This window comes from Dipodomys merriami, unplaced genomic scaffold, assembly GCF_024711535.1.
Source record: "Dipodomys merriami isolate MVZ:Mamm:240054 unplaced genomic scaffold, mDipMer1.0.p SCAF_8, whole genome shotgun sequence".
Classification (NCBI taxonomy): domain Eukaryota; kingdom Metazoa; phylum Chordata; class Mammalia; order Rodentia; family Heteromyidae; genus Dipodomys; species Dipodomys merriami.
In genome coordinates, this window is record NW_027206401.1 from 35,320,987 (window position 1) to 35,348,971 (window position 27,985).

A 27,985-nucleotide genomic window follows, 5' to 3' on the forward strand; every position below is an offset into this window, starting at 1 on the left:
TCGGACACGCACGGGCGCCGTCCGCGTGCTGCCTCGTAGGCGAGTATTCCAGAAAGAAGTGACGCGGGTGGGGAAAAGGGGTTGTCCTTTATCTTTGATGGGAAAGGAAGGTTCTAGCGCTAGTTTCCTCTCCCCTACTTTTGGAGTTATCCCCGTGAGGGGGGGTGGGCGCACGGTACGGCCGGTCCCACGGCGCCATCCGTACCCATTCCCGCCCCAACCAGGAAGGGGTTCAGATGGCGAGATCGGGGTGTGCGGACGCACCCGCCCCCCCCCCCACTCCAACCCACCCCTCCCAGGGCTTCGGGAGCCGGGCGGGAGCCCAGGCAGCAGCTCAGGGCTCCGCCCGCCCGGGGCACGGAGTGGCTCGGCGCGTGCGCGGAACAGCCCCGGCTCCAGGCGCCGCGATGCCTATTTTAGTCAAAGCGGTTGCGGGCGGGCGCGGGGACCTGCCCGGGACGGCACAGCCTGCAGGCCCGCCGACCCGCCGATCCTCCGGCCGAGACTCGCTCCCGTCGGGCCGCGCCGTCCGCGTCCCCGGTGCCCCGCGTCCCGCCGCCGCCGTCACCCCAAACTTTGCCCAGCGCCTCCCGGGCTCCGAGCCTTTCCTCGGACGCGCCAGGTAAGTACGGAGCGGGCGTCGCGGCTGCGCCCCGCCGTCCCCGCGCTCCCCGGGCCAGGTCGGAGAGGCAAAGTTGGGAGCTCCGCCGGGACAACTTTGCCCGCCGGGTGGAGGCACACCGTGGCTCCGCGCCCCCGAGGCCCTGGCCCCCGGAGCGCCGCCCTCTGCCCCTCCTCGCCGGCCGAGCGCGCCCGCGCGGGGCTCCCTGTCCTTGCCCCGCTGCCCTTCTCCTCGGTCAGACCCTTCGGGTCAGCGGCCCGAGCGCTGATCACACAGCGCCGGCGGCCGGGGGCGTCCAGCCCCGCTGCCCACCGGGCTCCCCGGGCCGGTCCCCGCGCGCCGCACGGCCCCTCCCCGCCCGCGGTAGGACCGCTCCGGCCGGAGTCGCCCACCTGCCCTGCGCTCCGAGGGCGCCCCCTCCTCGCTCCCTGGGGGGTCCCCCAAGCTGCCGGGTCACCCGAGACAGCCGGCGCTGAACCTCGGTCTTTAAAGGGCGAGGTCAGCGGGGCTCCAGGGGGCGCGGATGGGTGGAGACTCGAGCCCTGGGGAAGCGGGGTGGCTGGCTTTGAAGCCGGGGTCAGGTGTGGAAATTCGCCCAGCAAAGCAGTGATGTCTTCTGCCACTCTGAAGACGGACTGGAGGATGCGGCTGGAGACACCCCGAGCTTTCCACTCCCGGGAGGGTGGTTTATCTTATTTATCTATTTAGCTATTTATTTATTTATTTATTTATCTATCTATCTATCTATTTATTGGCATTCGGTGAAGAATAGCTTTGCGTTCAGCGATTTAAACTTGCAAACACCTATTTGAAATTTCATAGAAACCCAGGATTTACGTTAACAGAAAAGGTAACTTAAAAAAAATGTCGTCAAAATTAGCCTGAAAGTTTACCAATTCACCAGTCTAGCCCTCCTCAGTAGGCCCAGTCATTCTATGGGTAAGGGCAGTTTAGCATAAGCAGTTTGGGGTTTGGTTTGGGTTCCCCCCCCCATTAGGGTCACTTTTTGTGTGTGATATATGTGTGTGTTTAATAAATTGTAAATCAAAATATGTTTTAGGTTGATTTACTATTACTATTTTCTTGTTCTGGAGTCAGTGGACTGTAGTTTTGCCCATCAATTTTCAGAAATGGGTACTTTTAGCACCATTTTTAGAACTTTCTAGAACCTGCCATTGTACTGCAGTGGACTGCCGGGCTGGGCAGATGTAAGCGTGTGGTTTGTAAGGAAGCATGTATGTTGAGTCGTTTGCCACATGAATCTGTATTTTAATCGTGGACCCTTAAGACTTGACCCTCTTGTGTAGCTGCATCTATTCCAGAAAGAGACAGACCTAGGAATGGCAGAGACTTTCCTTAGCTTATGTGGCTCCCTGGTGGCTTGCGGTGTAGGAAGAGACTCGGGAAGACTGGGCACTCAGGATTCCTGTCTTTCCGACTAAAAAGTGATTGCTGAACGCATCATGTTTATGAGTCTTCCCACAAGGCCTTGGTCTCTGCCTTAGGAGCAGTCTTACAGAGTTAGGCGTTGGAAGTCAATGGACAACAGATGTCATCCTGCCTCCTAGAGGAGAGGATGGGAGCAGCCTCCAGCGCCTTGGAAATGATGGTTGTTACTGACGTATGGAAGGCCAGCGGAGTTGCTATGAGCCTATGCTTATAGAGGGCAGTTAATTCTTGGTGCTGCAAAAATTCTGAGACGGATTCTAATTTGACCCTCGAAAACAAACTTGTTATAAATACAGTTACTGAAATAATGATCCCTCCATCTCAATAACCTTAAGTTTTCATTGATTCAGACTAATGGAAAGTAGTTAACTTCTTAAGTCTTTTTCTTTTCCAAGAAAATTAGTATTAAAGTCTGTTCCTACTATTTTTGAGCTATTTTATTCAGAGAGAGCTTTAATCTTGGTCATTTCATTCACAGTTTATACATTTGTATATGTTGTCATATGTAGAGATGGGAGATTTCTTCACATCTTTTAAAATAACTACACTATACCAATTTATTCTACTGCTTAAAAATCTTCAGTATGTCAAAAATAGGAAATAGAAAAGTAAGGCTAGTTTTAGGATATTAGTATGAAAGAAATATATATATTTCTAAATTACATTAAAGAGTATTTTGGGTCCCATTTAGCATTCTTTTTTGTGTGTGTGAAAAGACTGTACAGAGGGGTTACAATTACATGGGCAAGACAATGAGTACATTTCTTATCAAGTATTGTAGCCTCCTCCTTTGTTTCCCCTTCCAATCACTTCCCATCCTCCTCCCCGCCTGCCAAAGTTGTTAAGTTCGTTTTCGATATAACACTTGTACTTCTCATTGTTGCAATGGGTCCACCTGTATCCCTATTTAAACGATTTGTTTTTTCCCTTCCCCTCCACAAATTATACCAACATCAAATACAGTGAAAGCAGGGGTTATACCATGGGGGAGGGACACACAAAGCAACAAAGAAATAATCTTATAAATGTGTTAGAAACAATCGCATGAAAGAAAAAAATTTGAATACATATCTTAGAGTTCATTTCCCTAACATCAATTTATCTGACCTTTTCTCCTTGACTGAGACATATACTAGTTATTGCAAATAAGGGAAACCATGGGACCTATGCCATTTAGCATTCTTAAAACAGAATAATTAACATATTCAGTAATCCTACATAATTTTTTTAAATCAAGGGACAGATTTGTCTAATAGTGAAGTGTTGTTATGGACTATGGACCAAAGGCAGGGATTATAGTAAAGAAAGAGTGCTGCTTTGTGAAAATTTTATATAAGCATGTGTGAAATGTATATTCTTTGAAATGCATTTGCTATGGATTTTTTCTTTTTCCTTCTTTTTTCTTTTTTCTTTTCTTTCCTTCCCTCCTTCCTAACTTCTTTCCTTTTCTTTCTCTCTTCCTTTCTTTTTCTCTTTTTTCTCTTTCTTTCTTTTTCTTTCTCTTTCTCTCTTTCTTTTTCTTTCTCTTTCTCTTCCTTCCTTCCTTTCTTTCTTTCTCTCTCTCTTTCTTTCTCTCTCTCTCTTTCTTTCTCTCTCTCTTTCTCTCTCTCTTTCTTTCTCTCTTTCTTTCTTTCTTTCTCTCTCTCTTTCCTTTCTTTCTCTCTTTCTCTCTCTTTCTTTCTTTCTTTCTTTCTTTCTTTCTTTCTTTCTTTCTTTCTTTCTTTCTTTCTTTCTTTCTTTCTTTCTTTCTTTCTTTCTTTCTTTCTTTCTTTCTTTCTTTCTTTTCTTTTCTTTCTCTTTGTCCTGGGGTTTGAACTCTGGGCCTGGGTTCTGTCCTTGAGCTCTTCAGCTCAAGGAGAGCACTCTACCATTTGAGTCACAGTGCAATTTCTAGTTTTCTGGTGGTTTGTTGGAGATAAGAGTCTCACAGACTTTCCTGCCTGGGCTGGCTTAGAACAGTGATCCTCAGATCTCAGCCTCCCGAGTAGCTAGGATTACAGGCGTGAACCACCGGCTCCCAGCTGTTTTTGATGTGTTTTGAGACAGGGTCTCTTTCTAGGTAAACCAGGAAGCCATTGAACTTAGATCTCTGCTTCAGCCTTCCTGATGCTGAGATTACCAGTGTCCACCATATCCCTAGCACATCCTCTCTCTTGGATCTTACTATTGAAGTATGTATTCACAACTCCCACATTTAAGTAAACTGAAAGTTTACTATATTTTAATTTAAATATTTAATTTAAATATTTTAACTAAAATTGTTATGGGAATGCAAACAGATTTAAATTAAATAATAAAAGACACTAAATATTATATCTTTCTGAATATATGTATATATTTATAGTCATAGTAATATATGTGATTACACATACATTACATATTACATATATACAATGTACTACATATATACAAATGACATCATAACTCAATGATATAAAAATAGAGCCTCCTAACTATATTAAGCTTTCAAGTGGCAAATATGAGTGTGTTTACTTTTAAAGTTTTCCAAATCTGTTTTTTCTATTTTTCCTAAGCTTCAGTGTCACCAGCATGAATATAAAGGAAAACTATATAAATAACTTCATAATTGTTATGATTTGTGAACATTGGTGATTGTATTTTAGGCTAGTTAATTCATTCACTTCCCATAAATATGTATATATACATCTAAATATATATATGAACACATATATATCTGATATATGCATGTATAACAGAAAGATAATTGTACATTATGTGAAGTATTTTGTATGTTTCATTTCTGTAAATCTTAAAGCAAATGAGGTATTATAATCACTTGACAGATTAGGAAATGGGTATATTTAATATGTTACAGAGCTAGGATTTGAACCTATTAGTTCATGAAAAACAGAGAAGCCTACTTTCTGATATTCAATTTGTACAAATAGTTTGTGGCACTTTACTTGTCAGAGGAGTGAAGAGATACCATTGCCATTTTTATGATTGTCCATTTGTTTGTTTGGTTTCACAGGACCTTTCGACATGAATTATACAGAGTCTAGCCTGCTGGCAGAACCAACTGTAATCGGTTTTACGTCTGAGTTAGAAAGCGTCACCCCTGTGCCTTCCAATGAGACAACGTGTGAAAACTGGAGAGAAATACATCATCTTGTTTTTCATGTAGCGAATATTTGTTTTGCAGTTGGTTTGGTTATTCCAACTACTCTTCACCTTCATATGATACTTCTCAGAGGAATGTTAACCATAGGTAAGACATCTGGGGCTTTATACAACTTTTTTGAAAATTCGCAACAAATGGGCTTTACATTGGGAGGGCTTCCTATCATGTTTATAGGTAACAACAAATGTTTAATTTTACTATAACATTAGGAGTTTGCCAAGTAACTTGGAATGGCGGCCTTCCTAAACCATATCTCTCCCTTTTCTATTTAGGATAAAATTAGGTAGGCTTTCATACATTGTGTAGATTTTCTGGCTATCAGAAATCCACTTGTGTATAAGAGTATGAATTCTAGAATCAGATTAGTGACTCTAGTCCTGGTTCTGTTACTTACTAACAATGTAACTTGGGTAAATGTTCTCACTTTTCTGCCACAACAGTTTTATCATAGGTCAAACAAAACCAGCTTACTCATTCGTACATAACTGAGTAGATAGATAAATAAATAGGTATAAATAGGGATATAGGTTTTAGAATCTGCCTGGCACAGTAAGCCCTATACAGTCTCAACCATTATTATTTGAGAAGACACAATGTGGCCTGAAAAGCAGCACTGGGAACAAATATATACATACATACACAAGTATGTATATATTTGTCCCTAGTAACCTTGACCAGGCAAGTTAATTTGATTCATATCAAAATAATAAAACAATTAAATTTATTTTAGCTTGTGGTACTTGACAGATTATCCCTTGTATTCGATTACTTTCCTGATTATCCATTTATCCAAATGCATTTTTGACACCTATAATGTGTCAAAGATTGAGAAAGGTAGTCTTCATTTTGTCAAAACAGATGGGCAGTGCTAGCATGGGGTGTGGATGTTGTGGAGCAGGAGTGTACGCCGCGTCCAGGGTGATGGAGCAGCAGTAAGCTGAGCAGGAAGGTAGGAGCAAGGTCCCACTGGGGCAGTGACAGTGCATCTGGCTTTTAGAGCAGGGTTCTCTATGGGTGAGCCAGTGGTCCTGGCAAAAGGGTGCAGAGGGGAAGGCAATTCAGTGCATGAGGGTAAGTGAAGAACAGCTCTTTGTGCCTAAAGATATATGAATGACAAGAAGAGGCTTCAAGGGCAGATGAAAAGCAGCTTGTGAGGCTACTGTAGCTGCATGACCTCTAAATGTGGGAATGTAGAATATCACAAAGCAAATTCCAATTGTGAATTTTAAGATGGGAGTTTGGGATGTGGAATGGACCACAGAGATTCTCTAGTCCAGTACTTTAGCCTATGAATGAAGAAAGTAAGGCCTAGACAAGTAAAATCTGAGCTTACTCAGAGGCTCCCAAATCATCAGATAAGTGAAAAAAAAAAGCAAATGATTATCTTATGTGTACATGCGTGCCAATATATTTGCATCAGTGATAATTTCACTTTAAAAATATCTAGTTACTTTCATAATATAAAAGTAACCAAAAGAAACAGGATACCTCACATAAGAGAATTTGTGTAAAAAAAAAAATCCAGTACATGAATGGAAAATTCAGGAGGCTAAGTTTACTTTTATTAATGACTTATTTCAGCTGTGTCAGTATGGGGGATTGAATTTGCTTGGCTTTTTTGTTTATGGCTGGCACTCTGCCACTTGAGCCATACCTCTAATTCCATTCTTTTCGTTTTGTTTTTGCTTCTGTTTTTTGTTATTTTGATATAAGGGTCTCACAGATTTTCCTGCCAGGATTAGCTCTGAACTGTGATAATCAGATCTGAGTCTTCTAAGTAGTTGGGATTATAGGCATGAGCCACAAAATGGAACCTAATGTGCTATTCAGCTTAGATATTCCTAAAATGCTAGATTTATAAACAGAAGGTAAATTTAAAGGTGTTTGAACTATGTAACATGTTAACTTTGTTTTTGACCAGGATGTACCCTTTACATTGTCTGGGCCACACTCTACCGATGTGCCTTGGATATAGTGATCTGGAACTCCGTGTTCCTGGGGATCAACATCTTGCATCTTTCTTATCTTTTGTACAAGAAAAGACCGGTAATTACTAAAATTATTTAATAAGGAAATGATTTTAAATATAAAAGCTTTTTAAACTACTTTGTTCCAACTTAGAATGATCATCTGGCATCTTTAGTACATAAATGTAACTTCTCTGGAGATTAGACCTTCTATGTATGCAGGTCTGAAATTTGTTCTTCAGATAATGTTTGAACAGTTGAAATCATTGGAACATAAAAATTAGGAATAATATTCTTTTTTGAAGTTATATTACTTGATTATTTCTTTGTCAGTCTTCAAGTGTCACTTAGGACTATCTCTGCCTCGTTATAAAATTACTAACTCATAGGCAGCTTCTGTTGATTTTCAGTAGTTAATGCTGTTTTCTTAATGTATTTTTGGGGGGGGCGGGTCGTGAGGGCTGAACTCTGGGCCTGGGACCTATCCCGCAGCTCTTCAGCTCAAGACTAGCACCCTACCACTTGAGCCACAGCACCACTTCCAGCTTTTTTCTACTTATGCGGTGCTGAGGAATCGAACCCAGGGCCTCATGCATGTGAGGCAATCACTCTACCACTGAGCCAACTTCCCAGCCCCTTCTGAATGTACTTTTTCTTATGTATTTTCCTTTAGCCCCAAATATATACCTCAGGAAATCACCATTTATGATGGTAGTTACCAAAAACACCACTATCTAACTTTTTATTTTCAGATCTGATCTATCTTGTTATGTATTTTGTTGTTCATACCAAGAACAAAAGTATAATAGGTCTGGATATGGTGGTACATATTTATAATCCCAGCACTTAAGAAACTAAGGCAGGAGGATCTCCAATTTGAGGCCAGCCTGGACTACATAGTAAAGGGGAAGTGAGGCTGGGGCTATATGAGAGACTTGTCTCCAAAAGAAGAAGGAGGAGAAGGAGGACAAGAAGAAAAGGAGAAGGAGGGGAGGAGGGAGTAGAGGAGGGGGAGGAGGAAGAAGGGGGGAGGAAGATGGGGGCGACCCTAGTTAGAATGGCTATAATTAAGAACTCTAATAACAACAGATGCTGGAGGGGATGTGGCCAGAATAGAACCCTACTGCATTGTTGGTGGGAGTGTAAACTTGTCAACTACTTTGGAAAGCTGTATGCAGATTTCTCCACATAGAGTTCCCTATGACCCAGCAATCCCACTTTTGGGCATTTATCCAAATTATCACAAACAAGGTCATACCAAATCTACCAGCACAACCATGTTTTTCACAGCATTATTTACTATAGCTAAGATATGAAACGAACCCAGATGCCCCTTAGTAGATGAATGGATCAAGAAAATGTTGTACATGTATATACACTGGAATTCTATGCCTCCATCAGAAAGAATGACATTGCCCCATTTGTTAGGAAACGGAAAGACTTGGAAAAAGTTATACTAAATGAAGTAAGCCAGGCCCAAAGAAACATAGGTCCCATGGTTTCCCTTATTTGCAATAACTAGTACATGTGTAGGACAAACAGAAAAGGCCAAAAGCTATGTACCTATGGCCCTATGAAATGATGTTAAGCGAAATGAACCCCAAGAAAGGGACACAAATATCTTTTTTTCTTTCTTGCTATTGTTTCTAACATATTTATAATGTACCATGAGATTTTTTTTGTTTGTATGTTCCTCCCCCACGGTATAACCCCTATTTCACTGTATTTGTATATACACTCCTCTAATTCGGGGAGGGGAAGGGAAAAAACAAAATGCTTAAATAAGGATATATGCTGACCCATTGTAACAATGAGATGTACAAAACACTATGTTGAAAACTAACTTTACAACTTCGGGAGGGGGGAGAGGGGAGGGGGTAAAGGGAGTAGTTGTGGAGGTGGGAGGGAAGGGATGGTAGGGGGAAAACAAAGGTAACAATGCTCAATAGGAAAGGTACTCATTACCTTGCTCATGTAACTGTAACCCCTATGTACAGCATTTTTACAACAAAAAATGTACCAAAAGAAGAAGAAGAAGAATGGGGTGCTAATGGCTCACACCTATAATCCTAGCTAGTCAGCAGACTGAGATCAGAGGATAGAAACCAGCCCAGGCAGGAAAGTCTGTGATGCTCATCTCCAATTAATCACATAAAAAGTTGGAAGTGGGGCTGTGGCTCAAGTGGTAAGAGTGTTAGCAGAAGAAGAATCAGCAATCTGTCATAAAGGGAAGAGCAAGGAACCTCCAGTGTCTCTTAAAACATCTGCTCAGAAGGGACAAATCACTTCTGCTCCTACTTCCTTGGCCAAACAAGGTCATGACAGGCCCGCAAATGTGGAGAACAGTATAGGTAAAGGTCAGTGTAGGGGTGGGAGTGTCAGCAAGTAATTGGGGATGATAATAAATAATCTAGCACAATTATTATTTTGGCCTCCATTCCTGTGAATGATTGGCACCTTGTAGAAGCTGAGAAAAATCTTTTGATGAACACAGGCTTCCAAAGAGAATTAAGAGGGCTTCATGATGAAATTGGGTCTGGAGCTGAGGCTTGAAGGATGCAACTGAATGTGAATGTATGTTACTAGACTTTTCAGATCTTGTTTTCCTTACTGCACTATTTTGGAAAATGTACATGCTGAAAGTAGGACATATTCATGAATAAATAATTTTACATGTTAGAATTTTACTCTTCAGTTACTGGAGCTCTGGAATTGGGGGAGTAGATTATTGTAATAATGAGGACAACAGTTCTTGAGTATCGGAACCTTCTAGAACCCCACAATACAAAGTTCCTAATTTGCTGTTTTGATTGACACATAAATATGAAAAGTACTTAGTTATTGAGGCTTTTGCTTCGTCTCAGACTATTAACCCATGCTGGATCATCATCCAAAGGAAACATCAGGACAAATAGGGTTATTGCAGCTGTTAGAATGGTATCAGTGGGAGTGGATCTTGTGGCATGTGGGTCTGTAGGTTTGGTAGCATGTCTATCAGAGTTTTCACAGGGACAGAGATCATCACAGTGCAACACAGTGTTCCAGCCTCCCAATTAGTGTAACTTCCAGAGACAGTACGGGGTCCAGATGGTCCTGGGAAAATCTGGCAATAAAGGTGATTAAGCTTTTCTGTTCTTCTAGAAACCAGCCTTATACAGTATGGGTTTGGAGTGTGTGTATGTATGTATGTATGTATGTATTTGTGTGTGTGTGTGTGTGTGTGTGTGTGTGTGTGTGCTGGTACTGAGACTTGAGCTCAGGGCTTTGTGCCTTCCTTGGCTTTTTCACTCAAGACTGACACTACCACTTGAGTCACACCTCTACTTCCAGCTTTTTGATGGTTAGTTAGAGATAAGGGTCTCACAGACTTTTCTTTCCAGACTATTTTTGGACTGAGATTCTTAGATCTCAGTCTTCTGAGCAGCTAGGATTACAGGCATGAGACACCAGTGCTTGGCTCACAGTTTATTTTAACTTAAGAAAGACCTGAATTAACTCCTAGGCCATTTTCTTTCCTTAACTTTTCTTGAGAATACTTACATGTGAAGGAATGCCTAAAGCTGTGAATGTTGGATTTCCTATATTGGTGAATTAAATGATAATTGCACAGAAATATATCATTTTTGTAAATTTACTTTCACATTGATTCTTGTGTTGTGTAGTTCCTTTCCTTGCTATGATATTTAGAAGTACTATAATTTGTTATTTGTAGAAGGTCCTTAGGGGAGAAGGTGCAGGTTGTAACAGGACCTAAAACCTCAACAGTGGCCTCATGGTCAATAGAAAGAAGTATGGTCTGTAGTGCTGGTTTTTCCTTGTGCTTTCCAGGGAAAAGGAGCTTGTGCACCCTTTTAGCAAAAGTAGAAACATTCCGCTGCTTATTCTCTATGTAAGATTCCATTGACCCAAATTCAGAAGGCTGGTAGTGTGTAGCACAGATTTGTATATTCTCAAGACCAAATTTAGGCCACAGAAGTAAGTGTGTGTGTGTGTGTGTGTGTGTGTGTGTGTGTGTGTGTGTGTGTGTGTGTGTGTGTGTGTGCATGTGCGTGTGCGTGTGTGTGTGTTTGTACTCACAGCCTCCCATGTTGCTGCATTTCAGGTCAAGATTGAAAGAGAACTCAGTGGCATCTACCGGCGATTGTTTGAACCACTCAGAGTGCCTCCGGATTTGTTCCGAAGATTAACTGGACAGTTTTGTATGATCCAGACCTTGCGAAAGGGCCAGACATATGCTGCAGAGGATAAGACCTCAGTTGATGACCGTCTGAGTATCCTGCTGAAGGGAAGGTATGGAAAGCCAAGCTCCTAGTTTGCTTTCATTCTCCATATGTCCTCTGAAAAGTGTAATTCAGTTGTTAATGTTTTTAACCATTTTGACTCTTTTTTTTCAAATCCTAGTGTCTTTTTTTCTAACTTACTTTATTGCTTTAGAGGAGATATACAGCAGGGTTACCTTTACTGAGGTCAGGTAATAGTGTATTTCTTTTCACATAGGGTCATCTATTCCCACATTCTTTCCCATTCTCACTCTTCCATCTCCACTCACAAGTTTACATAGTTCACTTTCATTAATGCCCAGTGTGCTCCACTGCTGTACTTTTTCACCCTTTTTCCTCTGATTCTGTGCCCGCTCCCCAGATGTGCATGTGAATACACTGTATATAAGGTAAAGGATACAGTCATCAGAAAAAGAAAAAAAACAAATTAAGAAAAAAGTCCTTTGTTTCCATATCTTTGGAGTTTGTTTCAGTATGTATATTATTTTATATACATATGAAGAAGAGGCGCTTGGGTATTGCCCCTTTGTGCAAGTCATTTTTGACTTTTTATTTGAAGTTAATGAGTCTAAAATAATGTAGGGTTGAGTTGGGTATTAAATATGAAGAAGCTATGCATGCCACAGAGGTGATTTGCTTATTTTTGGAATATCACAAAAGTATCATTTCTAGGAATATGAGTATTCTCCAGAGAAAGCCAGCGTGTAATGTGAATATACTTACTATGTTATATGAGGGTCTCACTGTTGGTCCTGAACTTCTAGACTCAAGTGTTTCTTCAGCCTCAGCCTAAATAGTTGCCAAGCTTAAGACGTAGTTTTATTAATAGTATAGCTTTAAGTCTCCTGGTGTAACAAATTGAAATGTCACTCTAGCTGTAAGAGCAATTAGAGTTGTTTGAGAGCTCTGTGCTGGTTCAATAATAGATGCTATTTCTTTTTACTCAGGTTATGTTTGGCTACAAATACTTGAGCCTTAGGAAGTGCTGTTAATTATGTCCTGTTCATTATCTGTGTAATTTTTGTTTTGACAATACTGGTGTTTGAACTCAGGGCCTAATGCTTGATTAAGCAAGCACTTTACCACAGAACCACACCTATTTTGCACTGCTTATTTTGAGGTAGTTGTCTCGCTTCCTGCCCAGTATATGCCTGGACCAAACCTTTCTGTTTCTCTTCCCATCATAGCAAAGATGACAGATGTGTGCTATCACATCCAGCTTCCTTCCACTGAGATGGAGTCTTGTAAACTTTTCTCCCCAGGATGTCCTGGATCCACAATTGTACCTATCTAGCCTTCTATATTTCTATAATTATGAGCATGAGCCACCGATACTTTGCCATCTGTGCAATTTTGAATCTACTACAAAATAAAATCCCATAAGATTATGGTGGTTTTAAAGATTAGAATGTTATTTATGAAATATATGCTTATTAAACATTGTTTTCTGTTATCAGAATGAAGGTCTCCTATCGAGGGCATTTTCTGCATAACATTTACCCCTGTGCCTTTATTGATTCTCCTGAGTTTAGATCAACCCAGATGCACAAAGGTGAAAAATTCCAGGTATGTTTTGGCATGATTTTTAAGGAGAGAATAACTACTTGATATCTTATTTGAAATCTGATGAATATTAACAGAAAAGTGACCATGATTTCTTAGAAAAAGAGGTTAGCATATTTTATACATAGCATAATCCTATTTTAAAATTTAAAAATTATATGTATATGTGTACAAAGGAAGGTCTAGACTTTAGACCTTGTTAACATTGTTATTTCTAGGTTATGAATTTGCTTGCTTTGTTATTTTCTTTCTGCTTATTTGGATTTCTATAATTTTTTCCATAGAAAACATCTCATGTTTTCATTATGAGACAAAAGGACAATGTCACTTGTAGATGATCAGTGTCTCTAAAGCATCATTTGTTAGGGAAAAACAGAAAACTGGCTTTACCTTAGAGAATTTATTTTGCTAATCATTGTGGGAAAAATCCAGTCATTTTCATTTATACTAACTGGAAATGTTAAAGAACAAAAAGATGAAATTATTCCCAGTGGATGCTATTTCAATGTGGAGAATTTGGTGTAATTTTTTCTGTGCTTAAAAAAAATAAATATAAAGAAAAGAAAAAAAACTTTCTCCATTTCAAGGCACTTTGTGTTGATTCTTTCTGAAGTATAACTCTTCTCCTCTCCCCCTACTGAATTTGTTATTGATGGGAAAGTAACCGATGATACGGGCAAAAATTTTCTTCCTTGGCCTCTGGATAAACAGGGCGAGAAGGTGGAAATGGAATGGAAGTTGAATCTACTACCTGAAGAAAGAAGACCTGGCAGTGTTTCTTCATGGCAAAATCTTATTTTATAGACTTCCTCCCCCCTTTTTTTGTTTTTATTTTTATGCCAGTCCTAGGCTTGAGAGCTTGGATGCAACTCTAGCATTCTACCACTTGAACTACTGCTCCTCTTTGGCTTTTTGGTGGTTAATAGGAAATAGAGTCTCCTGGGCTTTTTTTTCCCAGGCTGGCTTTGAACCACAACCCTCAGGTCTCAGCCTCCTGAATAGCTAGGATTACAGATCTGAGCCACCAGTACCCAGCTTATTTTATACATTATGAGATGCTATGCACTTGAAATGCCAGAGTCAAGATAAGAGGGGAAATTCAGAGGCATATAGTTTATCTTATTTACAATGATTTCAGTCTTTGCCTCTGGCCTGTCCTATCTGCTGCCTGGCCTGAATTATGCAGTTTGTTAATATTAGATGCATTTACTAGAAGGTCTCACAAAAGGTCACTGACTATGTGCAATATTCTTCTCATGATGGCTGGGTTTAATATACAGAATGAGAAAGCTAAGGCTAGCTTTTCTGGTTTTCACTGTCCCCTTGCTCTTCCAGAGGTCAACTCTGCCCTGAGAATTGCATTCTAATTATAACAATGTCTTTAATTACTGCCATCTACAGAGTGAGAGACTGCTACTTCTTTCTTCTCTCCTCCTATCTTCTGACCTCCTTATATATGCTTCTTCCCAAGCCCAAGAGTTACCTGTTTTGTCTGTTCATTTGTGTATAGTAGCACATGACTTCCTATAGCTCAGTCTCATATACAGAAGAGACAGGGATCTAGGTTGGGTGGAAACTAAAGCTTTGTTATCAGAACCAAGTCATGCCTGAGAGACCAGGCATACAAACATGTTCCACCTTCTCCATAGGACTTCAAATTTTATTTTATATATAATTATAAAAAAAATCTTCTACCAGTAGCTTCAGCTCTCTTTCTTCTTAGGGACTAGGGACTCAGTTTTGGTCATTGAGAATTGTTCCTGCTAACTAATGTGAAGTCTCTAAGACTAGAACCAAATTTGAGGTACTGTACATAACTGGACATAGGACATTTGTTCATTCTTTGTTCATTCCATTCAGCTTTGCTCTGCACAGAGTCTGGTGTGAATACAAACTGCATTGGCATCATTGAGCCTGTGCCTCTCTAGTCAGTGTCAGTGTCGTCAGTGTAAATCCTCAAGGGAGGAAATGCTTTCATTGTTTACAATGACTATCTGCCGGCAGTTACTTAGGAATAAAAGACAGTTGTGCATCTGAGAAAGAATATTATGTACTGGGTCTCTTCTCAAGTGAAAAGCATCTTGTTCTTCCAAGTCAATGCCTACTCCCTAGGCCCATCATAGAAGACACTTAAAATTATCATTGACATAAAGTCACCAATATGCATTTTTACCTGCTAATATCATCCTTCTCTAACTATAGCTGGTGAGGGATCATTCTGAAAAGGAGCTACACCCTTTGACTTTTATTTCTTCGAATTCATTCTCTGGTCAGGATGCCGATGAATTGTATGATTTAACAAAAGGAGGAAAGTAGACTTGGCTCCTATCTCTTGAGTGTTGTTCAGGTAGTAATTATAATGATAGCAGACATGGCGACAGAGCAGAGAATACAGATCCTGAACTTGAAGTTCATTCTCCATAGGTGCTTGCAATTGTTTGGTACTTACCAAAGCTGCTGCTTATAACTGTTTAGAGAATCATGACTACCATTAGAAGATAGTATTTCTGTCTGGTTTCTTCTGTGTATGATTGTTGTATATCAAATGAGCCATACTGATTTCATGTTTTTCTCTTGTATTCCACATCCTGTGGCTGCTTTTCCATAAACAGTAGCATGCCCTGGTGTTGCAAAGCATGAAAATTAGTTTCACTGGCTTTAAGGGAAGAACAATGTCTTTATGCTTATGTCCATGCTCTGGTGAAATAAATGAACATTACGATTTAACTGGGACATAAAGGACATAGAACGTTACTATTATGTAAAGGTATCAGTGAAGCTGGAAAACAATTTAATCTACCAGTTTTCATGGTGTTACATTTTAATGTTCACGAAAACTCAATAAGCACCAGTTGAACAGACCACTTCTAGGACATTCCCATTTACTTCTAGTGAGAAATACTCTACCATGCATGAAATAAAAGAGAAGTAATAAATTCTTTCCTTAGCATCGTCCTGTTGTCAACTGCTGTTTTGATCCTCATCTGGCAGTTCCCCAGGCACCTCAGTCCCCCAGGATGGAGCCCACGATTAATTTTCTTATGGCACGATGTAGAACTGGTTTATATTCAAGTAGGGACTGATCCACTTGGAGCCTTGGCATCATCACAGCAGTTGTGATTTCAAATTATATTTATAACCAAGTTAACAGATGAAAATATCCTCTACCAGTAGTTGCAGTGGTCTTTCTTCTTGGGGTGGGGGGAGTCGATTTTGATGGATGAGAATTATTCTTCATAACTAATGTGAAGCATCACCAAAATGGAGCTACCACAGCCAGATGGACACTGATTTGTACTTTGCTGATTCACGTCAGCTTTATTCTGCACTGAGCCTGGTTTGGCATTTCATAGTTGGCCAGTGGATACAAACTACATTGGCATCATTGAGCCTGTGTCTTTGTCATTGGAGCCGGTGTGTTGGCTGTTCTTCGAGAAGGGGCTGTCAGTGGGCTGTGCAGCCAACCAGATGGTCCCCTGGCCAGGTTACTTCCCGTGCACTTGTCTTGATGTATTTTGGATGCATCGTTGGATTTGGCCTGGTCGGAAAATCTGTTTACAATCAAGAGCTCTCAGGCCACTGGTAATTAACACGTGCTTGTGAAGAAGATCTTTGGTGCTTCTCTTTTGCCATTTGTCTTTAAAGGATCCACATCCACGATAGAAGTATAAACATTTAAAAAGTTTGTAAGAACAATAGATGGATATAAAATAAATGACATTATGTGCAGCTGTCATCCTCTACAGATGCTCTACCAATCTCTTCTGTATTTGTTTGCTCATATTTCTGTACTTGTTATCAGCCTCTTTTGCTAGATGAAAGCTTTGTGGGGATATTTTCTTCTTTTTCTTTTCCCTTCCTTTATTTTGAGGCAAGTAGTTACTGTGTAACCCAGGCTGGCCTCAAACTTGTGATTCTTTTGCCTCAGCCTCCTGAGTGCTGGGATTACAGATATATGCCACCATACCCAGACAATGGATCTTGATTTTCTTGCTCACCATGATAAACTAGTGTTTTGAATAGTATCTGGCATCAAGTATGTTGAAAGAATTAGTGAAATTCAGTGTCTTATGGAGTCTGAAAGATGCTAGTACATGCAAACATGTTCAGTTTGAGCGATCCCTACTTTTAATATAATAAATAAGTCTGAACTTCTGTTTTGAAGGAATACTGAATTACTTTTTAAAGTAGACAAACCCCATTGATGAAACAAGAGAAAGTTGGAGTTGTCATTTCTATTCTCTTGGTAGACTTAAATCCTCCTTTGTCATCTGACATGTGTTTAATGTTTGTGACTAACAGAGGAGAGAAAGCTCCTTTGGACATATTTGTTCTGAGGCTTGATAAGACCTGGTGTCCATTTCCTAAACTTTTTATTAATCTCCTACAAGGACAAGTGTTGGTTTAGAGTTGAGGATATAAGACAGTGTTTGTCTTCAACAGCTTCTGTGTTCTTTTGTTAACTCTTTCATATCATAAACACAATGAGCAGCACTGTGGCCTAGAATCTAGGCACCAGGCCTGAAGACACTCAGTCCCTGCCATCAGAATATAGCGATGTGTCAGCAGATAAGTTTGAATATGGTGAAATGAGTTTTGTAAGGAAGGAGGAACAGGAGCACTGAGTGCTGGCAAGAGGGCCAGTGTGGGAAGAAGGGTCTGTGGACTTTGCTAAGAGGGCCTGGCCCTTGCTCTAGAGAAAATATTTACTGGAGGAATGCTTGGGCTCTGGAGTGTTGTAACAGCACCCTCTTGCTTTCCTGTGTGACACTACTCAAAGAGAGGACATAGCTCCCAGTTCTGAGATAATGGGAGGAAGAAGAGTGTCTCTGGAGTTAGTTTTGAATGTTCACAGGCCCCTCAAACAACAAGCCTAAGTCCTGAAAGTTTTCTTATTCTCAGTGTATATTTGTGGAGTAACTTTGGCAGGTCTTTCACCTATAGTTTGCCTCACAGATCTTTCCTTGCATCTCTGTTCTCCAATTAATCCGGAATAAAGAAATAAGTAATCGTACATCACATGTCCAACTGCAGTATCTATCCAGCATACCACGAGAGTAATAATCAACACAGTGGTTGTCCTGTTCCCAGACTTCAGACAACAAAAATCTACATTTACTTGTGTTTAGTCTGCTGATGGATGGATTGTTTTTAAAGATAGTTTTACATTTTTTATTATTATCTTTGAGTAGTTGTACAAAGGGGATTCAGTCCATTGTGTCAGCTTATGAATAAAACGCATCTTGATCAATGTCACCCTTTCTATCATTCTTCCCATCTCCCACAACCCTACCTGTCCCCTCATTACCTGGTTCCATGTCCACATGTGTACATTGAATGTTAGGACTCTATTTGTCCACTCATGTATTTGCCATCTCTCCTGTTGCCCTCTCCCCTACTAAACATGTTTCAGCTTCCTGATATTCATTTTGTTAAACTGTAAGTTAGTCATTTACACCAGTGGAACCCTCCCTTGTATATACATATTTCAGTCCAGTTTAAACATTGTTTTATACGTAGGTACAGAAGCTTGTGTACGTTGGCGCTTAACCAATTTGGCATTGTCCTGGTAACGTTGACTAAATTCTCCTGCTCTTCCCTTCTCCACAAATGACTATAGTCCTGTTTTACCCATGTAGATGCACTTTCTTCTTCACATGTTTATTTCTCTGACAGGTCACCATTGTTGCAGATGATAACTGCAGATACTTATGCTGGTCAAGAGAAAGATTAACTTACTTTCTGGAATCAGAGCCTTTCCTATACGAAATATTTAGGTATCTTATAGGAAAAGATATTACAAATAAACTCTACTCGTTGAATGATCCCACCTTGAATGAAAAGGTAAGTACTTTTCTGAATTAAAATTAATATCTATAGTGAGGTATACTTTTCTTTCCCTAATATGTTTTTTTGAATTTTCATTAAATTGCCATATGTTAAATGCAGAGGGGATGGTTAAAATGGAGAGAACCCTCAGCAAATCATTTGTTGAGAAAAGATATATTTTGTAATTCTCGTGTTTCCCATTATTTGTAAGTAGCAGAGAGGGACCAGCATTTTGGGGGATGAAGAGCTGTCCCTTTTAAGAATCTATGTATTTTCAGAAGAGGATGACAAAGGAATTGGGAGGTTGTGGGGGTGAAGTAGGCAGAGGAAGCAGGGCACTGGGAAGTGCAGACAGAAGAAAGGCTGACAAACACCCACCAACAGAAAACTGCCAGGTTAGCTTTGTCTTCCAAGGCTTCAGGTCTTGCTGACCAGACCCCTTCCAAGAACCCATAGCTAGTAGAACTTGGTGGACTTCAAGAGCTGCCTAGATCCTCAGTAGCTTGCATTTTGATCTCGGTGTCCCACGTTTGATGAGAAGTAAGTTAAAGTGATTACAGATGAGAACTTGCAAAAACATTGTTTCTGTGTTAGGTAACTGTTCTCTAGGAACACAGAGTATGAATGTGTGCCTCCTAAGTCATCTTGTCTAGGCTGTTCATCAAGTTAGGGCTGCAGATATATACATATATACATATACATATACATATACATATATATATATATATATAAATATATATAATCAGTGGTACAGCGCTTGCCTATCCTGCATGTAGCACTGAAAAAAGTCATTTAATAGTTTAAAAATTAAAAAAAAAAGAATTTTGCATGGAAGATCAATGGAACAGACTAGAAGACCCCCATGAAAAAAAAATAATCATTATTTCAGACTAATAAACATTACTAGTATATTGCCATTTTAATAAGGTGTTTGTAGTAATAGCTAATAACAAAAATCATGGGTTACATTTATGGGGAACTTTATGTTTAGCAAGTACTCCCTCTTCCCCTTCCCTTCTCCCTCCCCTCCCCCATTTCTTTCTCCCTCTCCCTCTCCCTCTCCCTCCTCCTCCCCCTCTCCCTCCCCTCTCCCTCCCCCTCCCTCTCCCTCTCCCTTTTCCTCCTCTCCCTCTCCCACTCCCTCTCCCCCCTCTCCCTCTTCCTCTCCCTCTCCCTTTCCCTCGTCTCCCTCCCCTTCTCCCTCTCCCTCCCCCTCTCCCTCTCTCTCTCCCTCTCCCTCTCCTTCTTTCTCTCCAAGCTGAATTCAGGGCCTAGGAACTGTCCCTGAGTTTTTTTGCTCAAGGCTGCCACTCTGTCACTGAAGCCAAAGCTTCACTTTTGGCTTTTTGGTGGTTAATTGAAAATAAGAGTTTCACAGACTTTACTGCCTTTAACTGGCTGGCTTTGAACCATGATCTTCAGATATCCCAACCTCCCAAAGTAGGAGTATAGGCATGAACCTCTCCCCTCTCCGCGCCCCCCTCTTTCCCACTAACTTGTTTCAAAGAAATACATGATACATGATTCCCTTGAAATCATACTTACAGGGAATATATGATTTAAGTCCCATAAATCTTAAAACTTTGTTTTGAAACTGGGAGAAAATGAGGGAGGGGGTGAGACTATTCAAAAAGAAATGTACTCATGACCTACAGATTTATCTGTAATCCCTCTGTACGTCACCTTTACAATTAAAAAAACAACCAGCTTTGCTTTGTAGAAGGCTAAGAAGTTGGAGCACCAGCTCAGCCTGTGCGCACAGATCTCCATGCTGGAGATGAGGAACAGTATGGCCAGCTCCAGCGATGGCGAAGACGGCCTACAGCAGTTTCTGCGGGGTTCCTCCAGCGTGTCCTCTCTCCGTAAGTCACCCCAGTGTGCCCTTTTCCACACTCCCAGTGTGCTTTGGGGTGTCAGTGCCAGAGACAAGAGGCAAAGGGATCAGAAAACTAACTTTGCACATACCTATTTGCCAACTTAAAACCTATTTGGTAATAATAAAAAAAAAAACCACATTTTTTCTAACTTTTTCCCCTTGGATTTAGAACTCTTTATATCCCAGAAATTGTTCACTTGTTTTGTCATACACTTTGCTTACGTACTGGTTCACTGAAATGACATAAAAGAGACTGTATAATTTGGTGTGTTTGGGGTAGTGTTATTGTGATTCTAATTGAAATCAAAGTGTAGACCTAGCAATATGTAAAAATGATAGGCAATCCAGGTGCCTGTAATCCTAACTAATCAGGTGGTTGAGATTTGAGGATCATGTTTCCAAGCCAGGCTGGCAGAAAAGTCTGTGAGACTCTTATCTCCAAACCAATATATCTTCTAACCAAAAGGCTAGAAGTAGAGCTAAGACTTAAATAGTAGAATGCTAGCATTGAACACAAAAGTTCAGGGATGACACGTAGGCCATCTGAGCACCCAGGCTCTGAGCCTAAGCCCCAGAATCAGCGCTCACACACACACACACACACACACACACACACACACACACACACAAAAGAAGGAAGAGAGGGAGGGAGGGAGGGAGGAAGGGGAGGGAAAGGAAGGGAAGGGAAGGGAAAGGGAAAGGGAAAGGGAAAAGGAAAAGGAAAAGGAAAGGGAAAGGGAAGGAAAAGTGGTAAGCAAACAGCTGATGGGTGTTTTACTTCTGGTTGATTGTCTTAATTTGAGTTTGAAGACTCACAAAGTGACTGGGTAATGGTATATTCCTGATGAGGAAGCTCATCCAACACCCCTAGGAGCTATCTCATTCATACACATATTCCAAGACTCCTATGACTGATTTGAGTCATTTTAGGTAACAGTAATTGCACAGATGTTCAAAATTAGTAAAATGAGAGAAACAAAATTATTTTCAAAATTTAGTTCTAAAGTTAAGAGTATGAGAAGTGAGAACAAATTCATGTAATGCTGAACTAATGTAAAATTTTCCATTGTATACACTAAGAAGTTTTCACCTGTCCAATTGTATTCTAAATCAAAGCAACTTTATTTTCAATGTTGGTGCTGGCACTTGAACTTGGCCTTTCCTCTGTCACAACTGGTGATGTATCACTTGAGCCATGCCTCCAGTCTGGTATTTTGTTTGTTAATTGAAGGTAGAGTCTCACAGACTTTTCTACTAAGGATGGCTTTGAACTGCAATCCTTAGATCTCAGCCTCCTGAGGAGTTAGGATTACAGGCATGAGCTATCAGCACTTAGTTTGAAGCAACTTTTAAATTCCTTCTTCTTCTTTTTTTTTGTTGTTGTTGTTGGTTGTGGGGGGCTGAACTCTGGGCCTGGGCACTGTCTCTCAGCACTTGAGTTCAAGACTAATGCCCTACCACTTGAGCCACAGCTCCACTTCTGGCTTTTTTCTTCTTATGTGGTATTAAGAAATCAAACCCAGGGCCTCATGCATGCGAGGCAAGTACTCTACCACTAAGCCAACTTCCTAGCCCCGAAGCAACTTTTTAAAAATTCCAAGCACTCCATTTTATGTAAATAATCTTGCAGTTTTGTATACTTCAGATAAATGGATTGATGATTCTAAGTGGTGTTATCAGGAGAGGTTAGAATTTACAAGATCATATAATTGTTTTGCAGGGGCATCAAAATATCACCTTTTCCCTTTTAGGGTCTTCTTTCAGCTAGGACTGAGAATTAAATTGACATAAGACAGATAAACAGGAGAAAAGCATATACATTTAATATGTTTTACATAGCATGGGAACTTTCATAAGAAAATGACTCAAAGAAGAGTTAGGGGGCTGGGAAGTTGGTTCAGTGGCAGGGCGCTTGCCTTGCATGCCTGAGGCCCTGGGTTCGATTCCTCAGTACCACATAAGCAAAAAGAAAAAAGCTGAAGTGGCGCTGTGGCTCAAGTGGTAGAGCGCTAGCTTTGAGCTGAAGAGTTGAGGGACAGCGCTCAGGCCCAGAGTTCAGGCCCCACGATGGGACCCAAAAAAAAAAAAAAAAAAAGAAGAGTTAGGATCAAGCACATGTATAGAGTTGGATAGAAAATGGATTTGGAAAAAAACAAATAAATTATGTAGGAAGACTTAAAGATACAAATTATTTAAATAAGGTCTGCACAGAATTTTCTGTCTCAACTTCCTGTTCTTGATAAGAATGCTGTTTTTATTCCAGAATAGTCTTTTACCTGGGAATTTCATCTTCTGTCTGCAAGAAAACAGGTCAGAGTAATCTTGCACCTGCTGTTTTTGGAAGTGCCTTTAACTTAGAATAGTCAGTATGTCATAACGGCATATTTTTATCCCCTTTAGATGTAAACTTTCAAAACCATATCTAGATGTAAGAATGTGTTATGGACCTGTGGGGATTTTATAGGAAGAACCCATGGGAAATTGGAAATGGTTGTATTTTATTCCCCACTCCTCAACCTAACCAAAGGAGCAGTTGTCAGGGCTGCTGCTGGTGTTGTGACATAGGGAAGACATCCATTTCAAGGTTCATACAACTGGGTGTGGTGGTTCGAGCCTGTAATCCTAGCTACTTGGGAGGGTGGCTATCAGGCGATGGTGGTTCAAAGTCAGCCCTGGTGTGTGTCTGTGATCCCTTGCACTGTGTGGGAGGGTAAGTAAGGGGATTAGAGCCCAGGTTGTTGCAGTCATAAGTTGAGAACCTATCTCAAAAATAACAAATGCACAAAGAGGCTGGAGGAATGGTTCAAGTGGTTGAGCGCCTGTCTAGTAAGCATGATGTGCTGAGTTTGAGCTCAGGTACCTCCAAAACAACAACAATAAATAGCTGTCTATGCCACTCCCATGTTCTCCAGGGCCAGTGCAGTCATTTGAACATGGTTTAATTCTCCTGCTTGTGAGAGGGAGAGAGTGGGTGAGTGGACAGTCACCCAGTCCACCTCAGTGACCGTGATTGTACTTTAGAAATGAGGAAATTGGGAATGTGAGCTACTTATTCCCTTGTTTCAGTTGCACAGCAGTGGATGCTGTGATACAGATCTAGGGATCTTATTTGATTGTAAAACTCGTGTTTGAAAGACTTGATTTATATCAGTGGGCATAGAAGCCAAACTGTGATGCTGGATTTTTGAGAGAGACAGTGACGGAGACAGAGACAGAGACACAGATAGACAGGCAGAGACAGTAACAGAGACTTGGAGGTTGAAGTCAACTGGCAAGGAGACAGGAGACAAGCTCAAGTCTGTCTCCCATTTAACCTTCTACTGAAACAATGGAAATAGCCAGGATAAGGGGAAGTAGAGAGCTGGTGGCTTGTCACTGTAGTAGGATAGTCCACATGCTGTAGGCTGGAGCAGGAAAAGTGTAGGATCTGTTGCTAGCCTCTTGGCTTCTAATCTAGATCTGTGAGGCTCTGGTTTTGGTCCTCCTGGGTAAGTTCTGGTTCCACTAAGCTGTCAGGTGATTGTAGGATGGGGCCTACTGCCCCTGACTCCTGAAAAACAGCTACATGGCTTTTAGGAACAAGGAAGTGATAGTTCTTTTCTGACTCAGTTCAAAATTGCTCATGTTTTAAAAAGAAAAAAAAAAAAGGTTCAGATAACATTTGACGGTGCTTTATGAGTTACAGGTCATTTCCACACCCATTCTGTGTTTGATCTTGACAACTCTGGGAGCTAGTCAGAGCATCTGCTATTTTTCCAGTAGCACGTGCAGAGGCATGCAGTGGATATGTTCCCAAAGTCTGTTTTAATGTAGGAGTTTCTCGTGTGTGTGTGTGTGTGTGTGTGTGTGTGTGTGTGTGTGTGTGTGTGTGTGTATGGGGAGGCTGTGTTGTTTCTACGTTTTGTTTTCATTGTTTTGTCCTATAGAATATTGCTAATTAAATATACACGAGAATCACCTGGAATCTTGTTAAAGGTCATGTGACACAGCAGGTATGGAGTGGGGCTTAGAAATTCACATGGTAGCAGGTCCCAGTTGGTGCCCATATGGTTGGCCTGTAAATACACTGATTGGCTGTAGAATTCCTGGGCTCTGGAATCCTGAGTGCATCCCATGCAGGTGATGCTGCGCAGTATGTTTGTGCCTCTGCTCAGCTGCTGCTTGGGCTAGGACTCCAGTGAAGGACAAGGACAGACAGTACAGAAAATAAGGCACAGGCTACTGCACCACATTACACAGCAGAAGTGCAGATAAACAGAAACGCAGTTCATGGAAAGGTGAAGGGAAACTTCAAGTGAACTGCTTCAATGGAATGACGGCCACTCCCACTTCTTATACTTGGCTCTATTTTTACACATGTCACAGTGCCAGCTCCTCAGCAGATCTCTGTACTCTCTGCCACACACACTCAGTGTTCCATTCCAACTGTCACTTAAAGGAAAAAAAGGGGGAAAAAAAGGAAAAGGAAAAGGCACTGAAATCGCTGGAGGAAAATTCAGTCCTTTATTTAATAGCTCAGACTCCATGAACTCTTCACTCCCCTTGGTTTGCTCCCGGCCTTCATGTTTTTCACGTGTGATTGTGAGATAGGAAGAGAGGGGCCAAAATGGCCAAGATGTGTGTGAAGGATTAACGCCATCACACACACTTAAGATTGCTTCTTTCCTTACAAGGTTTTAGCCCATCTATGTGATGTCTGTCTGTCCCACTGTCTCTGTCTCTCTGTCTCTCACCCACATACACACACTCACACAGATGGATTTACTTGACAGTTCTAATCACTAATAAGTGTTGCCCAGCAAGGCATTGCCATGGCAACAGCAAAGCAAATTACATTTCCTTGAAAGTTGCAGGACGTTAGTTAATTGAGGTTAAGTAACCTGTTTGGGTTTGTTTTTGTTTCTCCCAAACATGAAACAACATAGGCAATGTAGTCAGTTGGAATTCCTCATGGATAGAGTTTAGTAGTCCAAACCATGCTTATAGTTCATGAAATAATTTAATCTATGATGTTTGTTAAAGATACTATGAAATATTTAGAGAAATAGAAATGTTTCTGTATGTATGTTTAATGTAAGGGAGGTCCTCTGGACAATTCCTTGTGGCCTACTTGTACAAAGATGCTTAAATTAGCTATCTGGTTAGTATTCTACTCTGTAAATACTGGCAGCATGTCTGACATAAGGATTTTCTCTCAGATCTCTTATGTGCTTATTTACCTAGAAAGATACACAATGTTACCACATACATAGTTTTTATATTTGTTTTTATGAAATAATCTGTTTAGTTCAATTTGTACTTCATTCCACAGTGGACATCTGCAGACTTGAAAACAGCAAACATTGCATAAGTTGTACAGAAATGTAGAAAGGAGGTGTGATCGGGTAGCCAGTGTATAGCAGAAGAGCCCAGGAGCTGTTCTTGGATCCACCAAACGGAAAAGCAATGTCCCCATTGTATCTGTACCAGATACAAGGCTCTGGGTTTCTAGTACTTGAAACTTAGGGAGATTCATCAACCTCAGGCATTTGACTAGCCTTGAAACAAAGAAGTATTGAATGTATTGTGAGTCTTTACTTTGTTTTCCTGTTCTGCTACAGTGATCCACATCTGTGTGAGCATAAAATAATTTGGGGAAATTCAAGCTCACCCATTACAGCTGACACACCCTGACCATGTTTGAGTGTGTTGTCAGACTGCCATCTTGGAGCCTGCCTCCTCTCTCCTCCTGTTTCTCTTTATAGACAGAAGAGGGGCTGCAGGACTTCTGCTGTTCCTTACCTACTCTCATGGGGTGCCTTACAGCACCCCATGAGAAAACGATCTGAGAATGATGTAGTGTTCTGCAGAAAAACCTCTTCCTGGGAAGCAATTATTTATACCAACCTCACTTCCACCCTAGTTTTGTATACTTTGCTGGAGTTCCTCATTGCTGGTGCTCAGTCCATTTGATGGAAAACGAGGTGCAAAGGCCAAAACAACTCTTTAGCATTCTTGCTTTGAAAGTTTCAATTCAAGCTGGGCATACACCTGTAACTACAGCATTACGGAAACAGCGAGCTAGTGGTACAAATTGAGATCCTGTCTTAAAATAATATTAAAAGAAGGAAAGAAGAAAGAAAGGAAAGACTGGTTCATTTCAAACTCAGTTTCTTCGATTAAAAAAGGAAATCTTACAGAGCTGGTGATGTAGTTCAGTAATGAAACACTTGCACTACCATATACAAGGCTCTGGGTTTCTAGTACTTGAAAAAAGAAGAAAATTACAATTAGGCAAAGGCAGGAATGATAATTCCTTTTAGCAAAGAAGCCATTAAATTCTTCCCTAACCCCATTCATCAAATTAAAATTCCAATCCCTTGTAGTTTTTTAATTACTTGCTAAGCAATTGGCCAGATGGTTAAATATATAAAAATAATAACACTTCGAAAGGAAAGAAGAAAATGTCATTAAAGTTAACAAGAGAGATGGAAAGAAAATCTTAGAACTTCCTATGAGTTAGATTACAGAAGTATTGCAGTTTTCTCAGTGTGTTAAGCCAAGAGAGAGGTCCCATGACAAACTTTACATCATGCGGATTTACTTACTTGCAATTCAAGTTGTCGCTTACTCATCCTTGAAGCAGGTATGACCTTCACTTTGGATTTAAGAAAAACCAACACATCTGTTTACTTTTACTTCCTAGGAGAGGCACTCAGGTCCCATGTAATTAGAAGCATAGAGAAACAGGAATAAGCTTAATAGGGTCAGAATTCTCATACAGGAAGCATCTTTCCCCTCCTCTGTACAACAAAATAGTGATGGATAGTCACATTTGATCTTTCTGGTTCATGTATTAAAAAAAAGTCTTGTATGGCTCTTTAACACCAGACTTCAGGGTCTACTGGGTACCTGAGCCTGCTCTCCTTGGGGCTCTGGATCTAGTTGGCACTGCAAGGATCCTCAAGGTCACACAGAGGGACCTGTGTCCTCCTCTGTAGGAGCCAGTGCTAGCACTGTCTGCGCCGGTCTGATGAGAGGCCATGCAGACTTCTCCCAGTCCCGTTGCAGGGCTCACAGTTCTGTCTTTCCCAGCACTGTTACAAGCAGAGGTGTTGCTGTTTGGCTTAGGGATCTTACTGCCCAAGTCTCAGTCTTCTTGTTCAAAGGCTGGTTTTTGAGTCTGAGAATTTCTTTTTGTCCCTCATAAGTTCAGCCTGGTGCTATAGTTCCACCTCTTCCTAAGCAGACTAAGAATGTGACATATGTTCAGGGTTA

At 40.9% G+C, this 27,985-nt stretch overlaps 1 protein-coding gene across 4 annotated transcripts in view; it reads left to right on the top strand.

Moving 5' to 3' along the window:
* The first annotated feature begins 419 nt into the window (after nucleotides 1-419).
* Popdc1 (popeye domain cAMP effector 1) overlaps nucleotides 420-27,985 on the top strand; it is a 37,942-nt gene continuing 10,376 nt past the window's right edge. For 2 of the 4 annotated variants that reach the window (XM_070010527.1, XM_070010531.1), the window contains exons 1-7: nucleotides 420-622; nucleotides 5,064-5,300; nucleotides 7,135-7,259; nucleotides 11,283-11,470; nucleotides 12,918-13,026; nucleotides 18,700-18,867; nucleotides 20,573-20,714. In XM_070010527.1, coding sequence (XP_069866628.1) covers nucleotides 5,075-5,300; nucleotides 7,135-7,259; nucleotides 11,283-11,470; nucleotides 12,918-13,026; nucleotides 18,700-18,867; nucleotides 20,573-20,714 — 958 coding nt within the window. In that variant the 5' untranslated portion in view covers nucleotides 420-622; nucleotides 5,064-5,074. Of the gene's footprint in view, nucleotides 623-1,379; nucleotides 1,473-4,130; nucleotides 4,243-5,063; nucleotides 5,301-7,134; nucleotides 7,260-11,282; nucleotides 11,471-12,917; nucleotides 13,027-18,699; nucleotides 18,868-20,572; nucleotides 20,715-27,985 lie in introns of those variants that run through there. The other 2 variants (XM_070010528.1, XM_070010530.1) reach the window with 2 other exon arrangements.